The sequence below is a fragment of the Callorhinus ursinus genome, unplaced genomic scaffold (genome assembly GCF_003265705.2).
Source record: "Callorhinus ursinus isolate GAN/ISIS: 27379988/994484 unplaced genomic scaffold, GSC_fseal_2.0 scaffold25, whole genome shotgun sequence".
NCBI classification, from domain to species: domain Eukaryota; kingdom Metazoa; phylum Chordata; class Mammalia; order Carnivora; family Otariidae; genus Callorhinus; species Callorhinus ursinus.
In genome coordinates, this window is record NW_027397087.1 from 9,643,001 (window position 1) to 9,661,030 (window position 18,030).

Below are 18,030 nucleotides of genomic sequence, written 5' to 3' on the forward strand. Positions count from 1 at the left end.
TACATCTCCCAGAAATGATATGAAACCATGAATCAAAAATTCAGGAAACAAGATATCCCAAGCCGGATAAATAAAAAGAAATGTAAGCCGACGAACACTTGTAGTTAAAATGCAGAACACCAAAGACAAAGAGAAAAGTTAAAAAGTAGCTGGGGAGCAAAGACAGAGGGCAATGGATCATCTACAAAGAAAAAAAATTAAGAGTAACAGACTTTTGAATACCAATAATTGAACCCAGAGGAAAAATAACTGTCAGTCAAAAACTCTGAATCTAGTATGAATTCTCTTTATTTTTTAAAAAATCTTTTATTTTTATTTTTTTAAAGATTATTTATTTATTTATTTGACAAAGAGAGACAACAGCGAGAGAGGGAATACAAGCAAGGGGAGTGGGGGAGGGAGAAGCAGGCTTTCCGCAGAGCAGGGAGCCTGATGTGGGGCTGGATCCCCGGACCCTGGGATCATGACCTGAGCCGAAGGCAGACACTTAACGACTGAGCCACCCAGGAGCCTCTAGTATAAACTCTCTTTAAAGAATGATGCTGGGCAACCTTCTCAGGCCCCCTCCCTCCTCGGAAGCTTTGTACTATCACTTTGCTATCATTCAATAAACCTTGCTTTGCTGCCACCCCCCCAAAAAAAGAATGATGCTAAAATAAATACATTTACAACTAAGTAAAAATTTAAAGAGTCCTCCCAAAAGACCTCAACTAAAGGAACTTCTAATTGAAATACTTCAGGAAGAAAGAAGACAAGTCCAGGACTTCCAAAAATGCAAGCAAATGTAAACATCTTCGAAAAATTCCAGACAAACATCACTAATATAAAAAAAAAACAATATCGGGGCACCTGGGTGGCTTAGTTGGTTAAGTATCCGACTCTTGGTTTTGGCTCAGGGCTTGATCTTAGGGTTGTGAGATCAAGCCCTGAGTAAGGCTCTGCACAGAGCTTGGAGCCTGCTTAAGATTTTTCTCTCTCCCTCCCACTCTGCCCCTCTCCCACCCACTCTCCCTCTCAAAAAAAAAAACCAAAAAACCCAACAATATTAATAATCTAATTTGAGTAATGTTTTTGAAAAGGAAGGAACTGGGGCGACTGGGTGGCTCAGTCAGTTAAGAGTCTGCCTTCAGCTCAGGTCATGATCTCAGGGTCCTGGGATCGAGTCCTGATCGGGCTCCCTGCTCAGTGGGGAGGCTGCTTCTCCTTATGCTTCTCCTTCTGCCTCTCTCTCTCTCTCTCTCAAATAAATAAATAATCTTTAAAAAAAGAAAAAGGAAGAAATTAACATATAGAAGAGAACTGAATACAGATTAAATAGTGATGATGGGTAAAAGACAGAAACTAAAGTCAGCTCAATGTCAAGTGCCATTTCACACACTCATACACACAGATACCCATGTGGGCTGGAAACTGCAAATGTCACTCAAGATTTTTTACTATAAGAACAGTTTTTGCTTCTGGTGCAATAAAGACAGCCACAGTTGACATTATAAAAATCCGACACTGACTTCTTTACTACTTTTCACTACTTATTCCTGATTACTATTAGTCTAGATAAGGCTTTTTCTTTTTTCTTAATAGTTTATTTTTCTTTAAAAATTTTTTTATTTTAATTCAATTTAGTTAACATCTAGTATATTATTAGTTTCAGGGGTAGAATTTTGTGATTCATCAGTTGCATATAACACCCAGTGCTCATCACAAGTGCCCTCCTTAATGCTTATTACCCAATTACCCCAGCCCCCCCACCTCCCCTCCAGCGACCCTTAGTTTGTTTCCTATAGTTAAGAGTCTCCTATGGTTTGCCCCCTCTCTGTTTTTATCTTATTTTCACTTATGAGTGAAATCATATGGTATTTGTCTTTCTCTGACTGATTCATTTTGCTTAGTACAACACCCTCTAGTTCTATCCACGTCATTGCAAACGGCAAGATTTCATTCTTTTTGATGGCTGAGTAATATTCCATTACACACACACACACACACACACACACACACACACACACACACACACACACACACACCTTCTTCATCCATTCATCTGTTGATGGACATCTGGGTTCTTTCCATATTTTGGCTATTGTGAACACTGCTGCTATAAACATCAGGGTGCATGTGCCCCTTCGAATCACTATGTTTGTATCCTTTGGATAAACACCTGGTAGTGCAATTGCTGGGTCATAGGGCAGTTCTATTTTTAACTTTTTGAGGAACTTCCATACTGTTTTCCAGAGTGCAAGCTGCACCAGCTTGCATTCCCACCAACAGTGTAACAGGGTTCCAGACAGGGCTTTTTCAATAACCAGACCACAATGCAGCATGTCACATCTATGCAGAGAATGTTTTTACACAGTGACTCCCATGACTGAATGTATATACTGTTAATTTTTTTAATTATTAAGTTTAACAATATAGTATATATACTGTCTGAAGACAGGCCAAGCTCCTCAAAATTGATCATGGAAAATTCTTTTCAAGATACATTTCATAAAGCGTGACTAGCCAACTTTCTATCAATCATGTTAAAAGGTATGAGCCCAAAGTCTCATTTTACACCTATAAATTTAACTTCCATCCCAACTAAACCTTCACAAAATCATAGGAAGCACCAAAAGCTAACTGGTTCATGATTTACTGCCCCTCCATTCCCATTTATCTTCATCTTATCTTCTATGAAAATGGAAATGACAAGGACAGTAAAATCAAAAAGAAACTTGGGGTTAATCTGCCCAAGATTACTAAAAATTAACCATTTAATTCAGAAATCTGTATCTCTCCCCTTACAAGTGGTACTGCTTACAATCCTAAAGAAGAAAAAAATCATGTCAATTATTCAAAATCCACTTTGTCAGCTCATGATCAGTTAGATGCTTTCTACTTCTAGCCCTCACTTCCCCACCTCCACTTGAGACAATTTTCAGAATAGGTACTCCTAGTTCCATAGGCCCACACTAGAGAAGGGACCCAGAGTCTTGTCACATTATTTAGAAAGACTATTAACTTCTGACCTATAGATGTCTCTTCTTTTAGTCTCAGTGTTTTTTTTTTTTAAACGCTTTCGTCTTTTCCAAAAATACAAGATGAAAATTAATGTTCAGTGTCTATATCTGAGTGGTATGGGCAAAATTAGCCAAGATGTTGTAACTACAAATATATAAATCACTAGCAATACAATGTTCTATCTATTTGTCATTCAAAATTAAAAATCATGATACTTTGCTACAGCAACAGAAGAAAAATATTAAGCACTTAGGAAAGATACCCTCTCCTATGCAAGAAATACGCACCTTACAAATCCCAAGCTTTATCTTGTTCCTGTTGGCATCCATCTCTTCCCAGACATCCTTCTCCTGGGGACGTGGGTGTCCCAAAGATCCTGGCAATTTATCTGGTGACACACCAACAGGGATGCCATTCTCCCCATCACTAAGCTGTTCATCTGGAAACACCTCATCTGTATTTTCTCGAAGCAAGTCTCCTGGGATGGGAGTGGCATTGGCAATTCTAAAAATATGGGGTGAAAAAAATGTAGAACTTAAAAACACCAGAATCAAAAATTACTATGAGACTATCCTACATTTTGTTTCTGGACTTAAACATCAAGTCTATATATAATTAAAAAACAAAGGCTCCTGGGTGGCTCAGTCGTTAAGCATCTGCCTTCGGCTCAGGTGATGATCCCAGGGTCCTGGGATTGAGCCCCACATCGGGCTCCCTGCTCAGCGGGAGGCCTGCTTCTCCCTCTCCCACTCCCCCTGCTTGTGTTCCTGCTCTCACGGTCTCTCTGTCAAATAAATAAATAAAATCTTAAAAAAAAAAAAAAAGTAAAACAAAACCTCAGAAACTTAAACCATGCCAATTCTACGAAATAGAACTATTTTTGGGGGGATGGAGGGGCAGAGGAAGAGAGAGAGAGAGAGAATCTTAAGCAGGCTCCACACCCGTTGTGGAGCCCAACACAGAGCTCGATCCCACAACCCTGCGATCATGACCCGAGCCGAAATCAAGAGTCGGATGCTTAACCGACTGAGCCACCCAGTGCCCCAAAACTTCTATTTTTGATTAGGAAAATTTTCAGGTTGATCTAAAAATACAAATTTTAATACAGTAACTCACTGATTTAAGAATCACTTTAACAGTTAGAAATATCTGGTCTATTTTCTAATAAGTCTTTGTCAATTTTAATATTTTCTACTCTTTACCCATTTTTTTGCTGCAAGAGTAACAAAAACTATAAACAGAAAAATGTCAAGTGTCATAATGACAAGCAGGTATGAGACCAGTTATATAGATTTTTTAAAGATTTTATTTATTTGACAGAGAGAGACACAGCAAGAGAGGGAACACAAGCAGGGGAAGTGGAAGAGGGAGAGGCAGACTCCCCACTGAGCAGGGAGCCCAACACGAGGCTTGATTCCAGGACCCTGAGATCATGACCTGAGCTGAAGGCAGATGCTTTATGACTGAGCCACCCAGGGGCCCCAGTTATATTTTTTTAATAGTGTAAAATGTACATTTGCTTCTTCATTTACAGACTTTTGATAAGTATCTACTATATGCAAGGTTCTAGGGGCATAAAGAGGAGAAAGGAAATTCTTGCCCTCTGGGTAAAACTAGAAATACTGTAACTATACAGAACAAATATACAGAACTGCATGAACTGACCAGGAACAAAATTAAAAAAATATTAATTGACATTTGTCAATATATTTCTTTCAAAGTAATTTCATGTCCTATTTATATAACTGGTCATCTCTCCCTTAGACTTCTGGCTTGTGAGGAGCTTCTTCCAGTTCTCAGCTATCACTCATTAAGTGATCAGGTCCCCATCAGCTCTAATGTTCTATAACTCTACTTTGTACACTAGTTTGTTTTGTTTTTAAATATTGCTGACTGAACACAATATTTACCACACAGTGAAATATTTTCTTAGATGTGATCTGGAATGTCTAAAAGTAGAAAAAAGCAGTTTTCAGTAGACTATCCTGACACACACAATTATTCTGAGTGGTAAAAAAGGCATCTTCTCAGTGAGCCACTCCAAGAGTAAGAGCGACACCCTAGCCCGGGTGTCATCAATATGTCATGTTGTGAGAACAAGTCATTTTGCAGGGACTTGTTCCACCTGAGTTGATGCCCTTCACTACCATCTCTCCCTATTGGGTCAACAGTAGAAGATGAAAATCTTTTTTTTTTTAATGTTTTAAATTTTTTTCTTTTTAGATTTTATTTATTTGAGAGAGAGCACAAGTGGGGAGGAGAGGGAGAAACAGGCTCCCCGCAGAGCAAGGAGCCCAATATGGGGCTCGATCCCAGGACCCCAGGATCATGACCTGAGCCGAAGGCAGTCGCTTAACCGACTGAGCCACCCAGGCACCCCAGAAGATGAAAATCTTACTGATATGTTATAGGTATAATTTAGAAAAGCAGTGATAATAGCCCCCAGGGGAAAAAAAAAAACCTTATAGCCCTGTAAAGCAGTTCTTGTAGTTCTGACACTGGGAACGTACTGAAAAGGGAGTTTGAAAAAAAAAAGAAAGAAAAGAAAAGAAAGAACGAATGAACGAAAGAAAGGAAGAAAAAAGAAAAGAAAAGGTAGTTTAGCCTAAAATAGTTCATGTGAAAGGATTTATTATAAAAGTAATTAAAGTTCAAAAGTAAATAAAGTTCATAAAGTTCATAAATAATACTCTCACATATACTTTTGCACTCATTCGACTCCTGAATGTAGGATAATTTTTCTGGGAAGGAATTTCTTTCCTTCCATATCTCAAACTGCAGATTTGGATCAGAGAGCCGGTGAGGAGCGCTAAAAGATTTTTCAGATAGAAGTTCAATATACTTTACTGATTGATGCATTACAATGGACACTAACATAGATGTGCTACACAGTAATCTCAATGTTTACTGACAGAATTCCCTCTATTCCTGAGGAAAGGGAATGGCAAAAGAATATTTGAATTCAGGATGGTCAGTCTACTAGCCCCACATTTTTTCCCATTTTAATCAGTATTCTTCCAAATCCTTTTTTCCCTATGCCTAGCTAATACTCTGCTTCTTTCCAACTACGCCAGTTCCTTGGCATTTCCTTCTCCACTCCTGAGGAAATAAAGCACACGCCTACCTATGAACTGCTTCTATTCTTACTCCCTCCTAGGTTCCCTCTTCTCTCTGATACTACACACTTCAAGGGGCTCTCACATCTTCCCCACACGGGCTCTCTTCCACATGACTCAGGTTCCTCTCTGCATTTATTCCCCCATTTTTACTCCTTACATAATTACTATTTTCTTCCTTCTCCTATAACTGATCCAAATCTGGAGTTTGAGATATGGAAAGAAAGAAATTCCTTCCCAGAAAAAATATTACATTCAGGAGTCGAATGAGTGCCTAAGTATATGTGAGAGTATTATTAGCACATGGTTTGTGTTGGGTGTTTGCAGGTAAGGTATAAATTACAGAAGCAGATTAAGGGAAAAAAGTAAGGACATAAATAGAAGAATTGGAGAGATGTCAAGAAAAGTAGGAAGAATGGACAGACATCCTTTTCACACTCCCTTCCCTATACTCTAAGGCGAGGGCTGGCCAACTAGGGCTGTGGGCCAAATCTGACCTGCTCACCTATTTTCGTAAACCAAGTGGTATGGCACGGAGTCCTGCTCCTTCATTTACATACTGTGTGAGGCTGCATTGGCACTTCTACGCAGTGGTAGTGGTGACAGAGACAGCACAGCCCGCAGCTACTTATCTGGCTTTACAGACAAGGTTTGCTGAAGAATCAGTGCTTTAATTCAGAGGTCAGCAAATTCACTCACTTCTTAAATGGTAGGCCTGTGGGCCTAATACTTTTCAGGCAGATACAGTGACAGATGCTAAAACTTGTGGGCAAAATTATGATGAAAAACAAAGTTTATTTGAATTGCCCAAAGTTATCTTCCCACAAAATACTTACTACTTAGAAAGGGAAAGATAGTAACTTCACAGTGGAGAAACCTGACTAACATCACCCTAGCCAGATTAACAATATCAATACCATCTGTAATAGGACATACTGACATTATGTAGAGCTCCTTCTTTAATACCATAAATTTCCCTCTGATCTTAGCTTTAAATGTAAAAAAGAGTAGGCTGATAGGTTTCTAAGTTTCCAGAAGGAAGGGCCTTTGACATGTTTTTGTTGGAAATTTCTAGTTCTTATTGCAATGTGATCAGATAGTATAATACTTCTGCTTCATGGAACTACTTACACGCTTTCTTGGTGACCTAATAACTGATGAATTTTTATAAATGTTCCTGAGGCACATGAGCACAAGGCACAAGCTCTGTCATCAGGGTGTAGAGTTAAAGAAATATGCATAACACCTATCTTATTGGTCATATTTTTTGTCTATTTCTTATTCTTTGTTCACTTGATCTCTCTTGTACTGAGTTTCATACTGAGATCTCCAACTACGTGTGTGTTTCGAGCTATGCCTCTCTGAATCTCCTGTAGTTGTTGCTTCCTATTTACCAAAGTTAGATGATTCACTCAGCCAGTGTTAGGATGTGTTTCGAGCTATGCCTCTCTGAATCTCCTGTAGTTGTTGCTTCCTGTTAAATGTCTATCCCACATTACTCCAATTAGCTAATAATTCCTTGTATCATCTTCCCCTGTTCAAATTACTATGTAGTTTCTCTCTCCTGAGATGGAATTCTTGGGACTAAATATTAATGAACATTTGTGAATTGCAGCATTTAGCATTAAAAAGTATCCTTCCATTTTCGTAACTTGTTTTGGCTTGAATTCTATTTGTCTGATACAAGGATCATTAATTCTCTTCTTATGGCTCCGATTTTTCCAGTACATCTTTGTTCATCCCTTACTGAAATATTTTCAGGTGTGTCTCTTGTATATAGCACATGTATTTAACTATGTAAGCCAAACTGAAAATCTTTTTAATAGATGAGTTAAGCCCATGTATATTTATTGCTATGAATATTTGGTCTCAACTCTGTCACAGTATTTGATAATTATATGTATTTTGTTATATTTGCTATATTTCTTTCTCTACAAGATGGATCTTCTTCACAGTCTCATTTTTAAACATTTTTTCTTAATTTTTTTTTTGGTATTTTAGGTTTGCCTGTTTGTTCTAATGGTGTACTTTGGACATATACCTTTTAAAATGCTCTTAGTCCCGTTTTCTTACTTCACCTTGCCACTGAATTTCTCAGCTTTAACTGGTATTGTCTTGTTTTCCTCCTTTAGGGACTTAAAAGAATGCTACCCCTCCTCTCTCTACATTCCATTTACACTACTTTCTCTCTAGTCCTTTTAATTATTTTGCAGGGGGGGCAGAAGGAGAGAGAGAATCTTAAGCAGACTCCCCAGTGAGCATGGAGCCTGATGTGGGGCTCGATCCCACCACCTGAGATCGTGACCTGAGCCGAAATCAAGAGTCGGACACTTATCGGCCTGAGCTGCCCAGGCGCCCCTCTAGCCCTTGTAAATGATTTATTTTATTTTCATTCTCTTAGGGCTTTTATCCCCTCTGTCTTTATTCAATGCCCTTTATTAAATCTTCATTTGAGCCTGCTCTCCTTTGTGCATTTTATAATTTTTTCACTTCTAAGACGTCTTTCTCTTCCATTTTTTTCCTGACCTCGATCAACTCTCACTTCTTCCTCTCTCCTCTCCTTTTCCTTTTCCTCCCATCCCCCTCCACTTTGTGGTCAATTTCTTAGTTTTTAACTTTCCGATTCAAGGTAGTTATCCTTATCTTCAAATGCACAAGTATATTAACTTCTATTTGGGGTTTTATTTTACAGTTCTCTTCTCCTTCATGGCTGCTTCTCTGAGAGGACATTTCCTTAGCATGAATTAGATTTTCTCTTCTGATTTTTTTCAGTATAACATTTTATGGATCTTTGAAATCTTTTTCTTGTTCATTTTTATGGTTTAGAGTATTTCATGAGATCTGTAGTTTAATTAGTGCCCTCTTCTGTCAATGTAGCAAAGTCCAAACAAGTTGGGGGATTTTTGTTTGTTTTTATGGTCAGAGAGACACAGTATCCTTTGATTTTATAGTTCTCCTTTTTGTAGGCAGTTAAATTTTATTTCCCCTTTTGCCCTTCTGTGATTACTGATGTATCACCTTCAGCTTGAAATTCATCCTTTTTGCCAGTTCTGTGAAAGCAGACCTGAGCCCTTTCTGTATTTTCCTTTGCCAGCTAGCATTGGAGCTCTATCAGTAGAGGGCACTGGAGAGACACTGCAGGAGGAGAGTGTTCTGCCCTGAACTCCAGTGTGTAGCTTGGCCAGTCTGCCCAGGACGCGTGGCTCTCCCCAGCACAAGGACCCTGCCACATCCCAGCATCCTCAACACCTGGCTCTCGCAGCACGAGGACAGCAGCAATCAACAGCTTCCCTGAGCAATCCCCGCTGTTTAGAAGAAAGCAAATAGCTTCCTCTGCCACCGGAGAGAACAGATTTCCATTAAGTTCCAGAGGGCAGATTTTCAGCAAATTCTACCAGGCATCAGAGTGATTTCCCTGCCATCCAGTGAGCAATGCACATACGTTCTCCAACAAGGTCAGGACCTCAGCCCTGGGGTCGGGCTAGCAGAGCTCTTTCTTGGATGCTTAATCTCAGCCCCAGGAGTAGGAGATGTACTTTACATTTGCTTTTCCGGTATTTTCTACTTCCTATTAGTCTATCCCACATTACTCCAATTAGCTAATAATTCCGTGTATCATCTTCCCCTGTTCAAATTGCTATGTAGTTTCTCTCTCCTGATCAGACCCAAACACATATATGTTTTTTCCTTCACTGCTCAACTGATAAAAGGCATTTTCTCCTTTCTTTGTCTTTTTTCTTCTTTCTTTCTTCCAGAAGCTACATGTTTTGAATCATGCCTATTTTTACCTCTCTGTAGTTCATGATCTAATCTACCCAAACACTCTCTAATAATTACATTTGTAGGATGGGATTAGTTTTTCTGGTGTTGGCTTAAGATCAATCTTAAGTCCTATTTCTAATTCGCTTCCTCTGCATGGTTTTTATTGATCTGCCTTTATAAAGCCTTGGGGCAGAGTTGAGCGAGGCAGGAGCATAAGAGGGTTTTGGTTCCTCTTTTTACTTATTTTGGAGTTTAGGCTAGGTATCCTCTGTCTTCAAATTATGTTGAGGACATGGTTTTTGTGTAGTTTTACTTTTCCTTTCTTGTTATTGTTTTATTTTAGGAGGAAACACTGGGAGATGGGTACTTCAACTGTCTTCACTGACTTCAGTTACCCTGAAGTCCTTATCACCTGGATTTCTACGAATTTGAGACTTACCTACTTCTAGCAACAATCAAAGGAGGAGGAGGGCAAAGGCACGAAAACAAGAATCAAAATTTCTAGACAGGATCCATCTCTGTTACTAGTATTTACCAAAGTTAGATGATTCACTCAGCCAGTGTTAGGATCATCTCCTAATTTGTTTGTTTTTTTTTTAAAGATTTTATTTATTTCTTTATTTTAGCGAGTACTTTAAACAAACCTCTGTGACGATTCTAATATAGCTAGTCAGGGTCCCTCACTTAAGAACTCTGAGACTAGCTAATCAGGATACCAACCCTAGTTAAACGAGTCCATGTAAGCTTTTCTGATTCAATAAGCTCTAGTGATCCCAAATTTCAATATAAAATCAAAACAATGGATTAGTGATAAACTGTCCCAATTATGTGATGATTTTTCCCTATTTACTTTTTTCTTCATTAACCAAACATTTTAAAGCAACCAGAGCAGGCAAAAATGGACCAGGAAAAAAAAAGGACGACCCCCCAATTTATTTAATAACAAACAAAAGCAACTGTATTTAATACATGTATAGAAGAAAACACAAAAAAAACACAAGATGATGGAAATACATGATAACCTGTTCCTAATATACTTTGTAAATTAAGTTACTTTCTTAGAGGAACAAGCTACATGTGTTGTTCATACTAAACTTAAACATAGTAAAGTTGGCTCATTCTTTCCAGGGTCCCATATATTCTTTAGAAGTAAATGCAAACAGGGGCGCCTGGGTAGCTCAGTCGGTTAAGCATCCGACTCTTGATTTCAGCTCAGGTCAGGATCTCAGGGTCATGGGACGGAGCCCTGCTAGGGGCTCCATGCTCGGTGGAGAGTCCACTTGGGATTCTGTCTATCTCTCTCCTTTTTCCCCTCCCCCCGGCTCGCTCTCTCAAGTAAATAAATAAATCTTAAAAAAAAAAAGGAAGCAAATGCAAACAACTCCTTCTCATTTCAGAGAAAACCCACTGCAAATATGACATCAACAAGCTCAAAGTTCCCATTTCAAAGTATGATCTGTAAATACTTTCTAAGAAAAGTAAATCTGAACAAAGACATATATAAAAGCAATGTTAATGCAAGGAAATACACAGGCTTTCTCCTATGTCTCAGCATTTTGTCATCTGAAGGATCCAGACGAAATAAAAGACATCTCTGCGAATGTAGTGCATCTAAGAAAGCCATTGCTCAATGATCTGCGCAGGACGTACCCGATCGCCGCGGGGGTCAGGCGGGTGTGCAGCTGAGGGGTGGTGGAAGTAGTGGTGGTCGTCAGGGAGCCATCCGTTCCAGTCTTCTCCCAGTCAAAAGGATCACTCTCAACTACTCCAAAGGTCTTGATGCTGTTGTCAAACACGGATGTCAGAAGCTAGGCCATAAAGAAAAAAGCTAAAGTAAGCTAACAATAAACACTGTCATTTTATTCTTTAAGAGAAAGCTGCCAGACTCACAAATTAGTTTTGTAGTAGGATTAAAAAAACAAAACAAAACAAAACAGATGGTACAAATAGGGCTCTGAATAAGGACTATATGTGGATGACGATACTGAATAAATACTGATTTTTCTCAGTTGAGGTACTGGTTTGTAGTTATGTAGGAAACTGTCTTTGTTTTTATAAGATACATAATGAAGCATCTTCTCTAAAACCTACTTTCAGATGGTTTGGCAAAAGGAAATTTGTGTTGTATGTGAAAATATGTATTCAGTTTCAACCATCTATATGATTATTTTTTTTTTGTCAAAAAGGAGTATTTTTATATGGTTCAGCTTAAATAAGTGAGCAGTGTTAACAGTTGTTATATCTAGGTTAAGGGGTATACAGAAGTTCATTGTGCTTTCTTACAATTTTGGGGAGTTTGAAAAATTCAACTGTATGTGGTGTGAGTGTATACACAAATTATCACAAAGAAATCTGCCTCTTTATTTGGTTTATATTAAATATTTCAATTTTTGTTCTTTATTTTATTTTTTGAAAGATTTTTTTAAAGTAACCTCTCGACCTAAAATGGGGCTTGAATTCACAACCCCCAGATCAAGAGTTGCTTGCTCTATAGACTGAGCCAGCCAGGCACCCCTCATTTTTTTGCCTTTAAATTCCAAAACTCTGATGTGATCTAGATAATGATCTCACAAAGACTGCCCTTACTGTTTCTGATTTTTAATTTTATGATTATGGCTTCATTCTCTCCTCATCATTTCTCTTACCCTGTTAGTACCCAAGAATAAAGAATAATTTAGATTTCTGTCTGGAGCCACTGGGTAAATAAATGGTGATGTCATTTACTGAAACGGAAAGCAGAGAGTTTGAGGACTGGGATACTGAAAGTTTTAAGGAGTTTAGGGTGGAACAGGGTATACTACAAACTTGAAAGTCATCAGCATATAGATATGAATAGGTATTACTTAAAGCCTTAGGACCAGATATCATCTAAGCAGAGTAGGTAGCAAAGAGGTCCAAGGGCAAAGGCCTAAGGCACTCCAACCTTTAGTTAGAAAGAAGACTCACTAAAGGAAACCAAGAAGGAGTGGCCAGTGAGACAGAAAAACAAAGTGTGTGCTGTTTTATATGCCTACTGAAGAAAACATCTCAACAAGATGGCCAAATGCCATCTTGTATCTATTCCTAGATACCTAGGACTAAATCTAACCAAAGAGGCAAAGGATCTGTACTCAGAAAACTATAGAATACTCATGAAAGAAACTGAGGAAGACACAAAGTACCATCAACTTTTTTCAAAGAAATGGAACAAATAATCCTGAAATTTGTATGGAACCAGAAAAGACTCCGAATAGCCAGAGGAATGTTGAAAAAGAAAAGCAAAGCCAGTGGCATCACAATTCTGGACTTCAAGCTCTATTACAAAGCTGTAATCATCAAGACAGTATGGTACTGGCACAAAAACAGACACATGGAACAAAATAGAGAGCCCAGAAATGGACCCTCAACTCTATGGTCAACTAACCTTCCACAGAGCAGGAAAGAATGTCCAATGGAAAAAAGACAGTCTCTTCAACAAATGGTGTTGGGAAAATTGGACAGCCACATGCAGAAGAATGAAACTCGACCATTTCCTTATACCACACACACAAATAGACTCAAAATGGATGAAAGACCTAAATGTGAGACAGGAATCCATCAAAATCCTTGAGAACACAGGCAACAACCTCTTCGACCTTAGCCACAGCAACTTCTTCCTAGAAACATCGCCAAAGACAAGGGAAGCAAGGGCAAAAATGAACTCTTGGGATTTCATCAAGATAAAAAGCTTCTGCAGAGCAAAGGAAACAGTCAACAAAACCAAAAGACAACCAAAAGAATGGGAAAAGATATTTGCAAGTGACATATCAAATAAAGGGCTAGTATCCAAAATCTATAGAGAACTTATCAAACTCAACACCCAAAGAACAAATAATCCAAACATGAAACAGGCAGAAGACATGAACAGACATTTCTGCAAAGAAGACATCCAAATGGCCAACAGACACATGAAAAAGTGCTCAACATCACTTGGTATCAGGGAAATACAAATCAAAACCTCAATGAGATACCACCTCACACCAGTCAGAATGGCTGTCAGGAAACGACAGATGTTGGCGAGGATGTGGAGAAAGGGGAACCCTCCTACACTGTTGGTGGGAATGCAAGCTAATGCAGCCACTCTGGAAAACAGTATGGAGGTTCCTCAAAATGTTGAAAATAGCACTACCCTACAACCCAGCAATTGCACTACTGGTATTTACCCCAAAGATACAAATGTAGTGATCCAAAGGGGCACCTGCACCCCAATGTTTGTAGGAGCACTGTCCACAATAGCCAAACTATGGAAAGAGCCTAGATGTCCATCAACAGATGAATGGATAAAGAAGATGTGGTATATATATATATATATATATATATACAATGGAATATTATGCAACCATCAAAGAATTGAAATCTTGCCATTTGCAACGACGTGGATGAACTAGAGGGTATTATGCTGAGCGAAATAAGTCAATCAGAGAAAGACAATTATCATATGATCTCACTGATATGAGGAATTTGAGAATCAAGACAGAGGATCGTAGGGGAAGGGAGGAAAAAATGAAACAAGATGAAACCAGAGAGCAAGACAAACCCTAAGAGACTCTTAATCTCAGGAAACAAACTGAGGGTTGCTGGAGTGGAGGTGGGTGGGAGGGATGGACATTGGGGAGGCTATGTACTATGGTGAGCACTGTGAATTGTGTAGGACTGATGAATCACAAACCTGTAACCCTGAAACAAATAATACAGTATATGTTAATAATAAATTTAAAAAAAGAAAAGAATTATGCATGCAGAACCTTTAGTGACTCCAAAAACATTCTGAGAACAAATATTTGTGATAATATTTATTGAAAGAGGGCGCCTGGGTGGCTCAGATGGTTAAGCGTCTGCCTTCAGCTCAGGTCATGATCCCAGGGTCCTGGGATCAAGTTCCGCACTGGGCTCCTGGCTGAGCAAGGAGCCTGCTTCTCCCTTTCCCTCTGCCTCTCTCCCTGCTCATGCTTTCTCTCTCTATCTCTGTGTCTCAAATGAATAAATAAAATCTTTAAAAAATAAATAAATAAAAATAAAAAAATATTTATTGAAAGATTCCATATGAAAAAAAATAATGGAGAAAAGGAAACTAAAAAGATCAAAGGAATTGGAAAAGCCATGGTTATAAAACCAGGGAATTTTTGTTTTGGTCATTTTTTTGTTGACTTAAGTCAACGTTAGAGGGCTTTAGAAAACACACAAGAAAGGAGGATGGATTGAGACCCAGCATATGGGAAGAGAAGTGGCAGACCCTGACCTTCTCTCCTGACTCTGGAAATGGAGGTTCCCACAGAGCGAGTTGCATGCCCCTATCCATGAGGCAGCACCTGCCCTGCTGTGTGAGCCCTTAGACCACTGCCACTAAGTGCACTGCCCGTACTGGGTTGCCATGGAAATGATCCTAAACAGTTTTTATGCCAGATGTCCTTTTATCATGAATTATCTTCTTACATTTATCATAGTATTTTTGTATGTCTTAGAAAATGTAGCATATGCCACTGGGCCCCAGATAAAAAAGTCTGTTACTAAGATGGTGATACCAGAGACCAGCAGCAAGAGGTAGAAGGATGGAAGGCATAGAACAAAAGAGAGAGATCTCCTCTGGCCCTCTAATTTATGTGAGGTTCCCCCTTGTTACTCTCTAGCTCAACCTCTGATTTTTTTGTTTCCCTAACAACCCAGCTATGCCTTCTGAGAAATTTAACTCCAATGTCATCAGAGTCAGGAGAATCCTACAACAGCTAAGTCCCCCGAAACAAGAGGCAAGCCTGCTGCATTTTGATGTAACCTCTGCTTAAACAGTCCCACTCCTAAACCTGGAAAGTAGATTCACAAGATTAATAAGAAGCTTGGTCAGTTTTGGATTTCTGCTCTATCATATCCTCTGATTTTAGCAATGTTGTGACACACTGTATGAACTGGCTGATAGACACATTTTAGTTTCAGGCTCCCCAACATTGTGGATATTTATGGGTTTTATTAGTCTTCTCAACTTGCTAAACAATGCTTAACATAACTGGGACACTCTAGTAAAGATACCTTCATGTTCTTATGTCAGGATTACATGATTCTATTAATTACTGACAAAGATTTCTAATAATTCTTCATGTAACTTTAGTTCTTTCACTGCATTTCAATGAACCAGTCATGGTAGTATTTATTTCACAATGGCTGTTGTGTTTGTGGCCATCTCTCCAAAGGTAAGATGGTGAAAAATGGCAAGTGTTTGGACTTTTTTTGAATGAGTCAGAAATTGGGTTCAGACACCACTTCCAGCACCATGAGTTTTCCCAGGCAACAGGTCTAAACTACGTCTCCATAAAACGGGAATAATAACACAAGCCAGGTATTACTGTGACACTGCTGGGTGTCATTATTATGACAATTAATGTGCAAAAGCACCAAGGGTTCTTCTTTATCCAATCTGATGCTATCTTAGCTTCCCATTAACTAGTAACTATGTCACCTACCAGTGGAATCTTGTGGTGGAATTCAAGGTTAAGATCTTCCTATACACTCCTCAGAGACATGTTCCTTTCTCAAAACACTTTAAAAAGGATTGTTTAAATTATAAGGTGGCCACAACAGAATTCAATGTTTTTATTTTTATTTATTTTTTAAAGATTTTTTATTGATTTATTTGACAGAGAGAGAGACAGCGAGAGAGGGAACAGAAGCAGGGGGCGTGGGAGAGGGAGAAGCAGGCTTCCCGCCGAGCAGGGAGTCCGATGTGGGGCTCGATCCCAGGACCCTGGGACCATGACCTGAGCTGAAGGCAGACACTTAACGACTGAGCCACCCAGGCACCCCAGAATTGAATGTTTTTAATCACTATCTACATTTCTGAAAATGTTGGCCCAGCACTTTTTTTTACTTTTAGTCTGAAATAATTAAAGATTCACAGAAAATTACAAAAATAGCAAGAGAAAGCCTCTTCACCCAGTGTGCTCCAATAGTAACGTCTTAAACAGCTAGAGTACAATACCCAAACCAGGAAAGTGACATGGGTACTACCAGTCCACAGAGCTTATCAAATTTCACCAGTTTTACATGCCCTCGTGTGTGTGTTTCCGTGTGTGTATATAAATCTACACAATTTTATGAACCTCAAGAGATTCATGGCCTGGCCACTTTCTGTCTGTTATAGTTGCTATACTCTTTCAGAATCTAATCATAAAAACAATATTCATAATAAGATCTCTGTTTGAATCTTGGTTGTAGTTCTGATAGTTTCACCCAGTTTAGTTTAAGAGCTAGAAAACAGTATTGATGCACTCACAAGTTGATTTTTCTTATTTCCTTAGTAGGAGACTGTTAAGCAAACTAAGATTCAGTTCAATTTTCCTAACATTTGTTGAAAATTTAGGTGCCAGGCACAGTGCGAGGATAGTGTAGGATAAAAAAAGAAGACATGGTTGTACTTCCAGAACTTAAAAACCAGCTGGGAAGACACACTTGTACATAAATACTAAGTACTGATAAACTTGGATGTAATTTCCCAAAACACCGTAACACTTTTCAAAAAGCAAGTGTCAGCCATTATTCTAATTGAGACATGCATAAAAGATTCCTGGTAAAGAGCAAAACAGCTCCTCTCTACATCTACTGTCAGAGTGAGCACTAGCAGGCTATTGGATGAGATGCTGGCCATGTGCAACTTTTTAAAAGATTTTATTTATTTATTTGACACAGAGAGAGAGAGAGAGCACAAGCATGGGGAGCGGCAGGCAGAGGGAGAATCAGACCCCCCACTGAGCAGAAAGCTGGATGCGGGAATCGATCTCAGGACCCTGGGATCATGACCTGAGCCGAAGGCAGATGCTTAACCAACTGAGCCACCCAGGGACCGCTCACAATAGTCTTCTTTAGATTACAGGCATAACTAAGTGGTAAATATGATAAAAAATTTTTTGTTTGCCCAACTCCTATGCTCACATGCATACTTGATCAGTAAAAAGTGTTTTGCACCTAAGGTGGGAAAGTTGGAACATTTTCCAGTTCTTCCTGAATCTAGCATTATAGGTTTAATTTCATTATTTTATTATAGGTAATATGAACTCTGTGCATTTCAGAAATACATATGAAAATGTAAATATAAGAACACACTCCAAAATGCCTTGTATACAATGTACTTTCTCCATTTGTTAGAGTC

General features: G+C 38.8%; 1 protein-coding gene across 9 annotated transcripts in view; it reads right to left on the reverse strand.

Moving 5' to 3' along the window:
- The window catches only part of TTBK2 (tau tubulin kinase 2), a 150,155-nt gene that overhangs the window by 20,694 nt on the left and 111,431 nt on the right, over window positions 1-18,030 (reverse strand). For all 9 annotated transcript variants that reach the window (XM_073876884.1, XM_025884001.2, XM_025884000.2 and 6 more), the window contains 2 exons: window positions 11,529-11,686; window positions 3,288-3,504 (listed from right to left, as the gene is read on the reverse strand). In XM_073876884.1, the coding sequence (XP_073732985.1) occupies window positions 3,288-3,504; window positions 11,529-11,686 (375 nt within the window). The remainder of the gene's footprint in view (window positions 1-3,287; window positions 3,505-11,528; window positions 11,687-18,030) is intronic.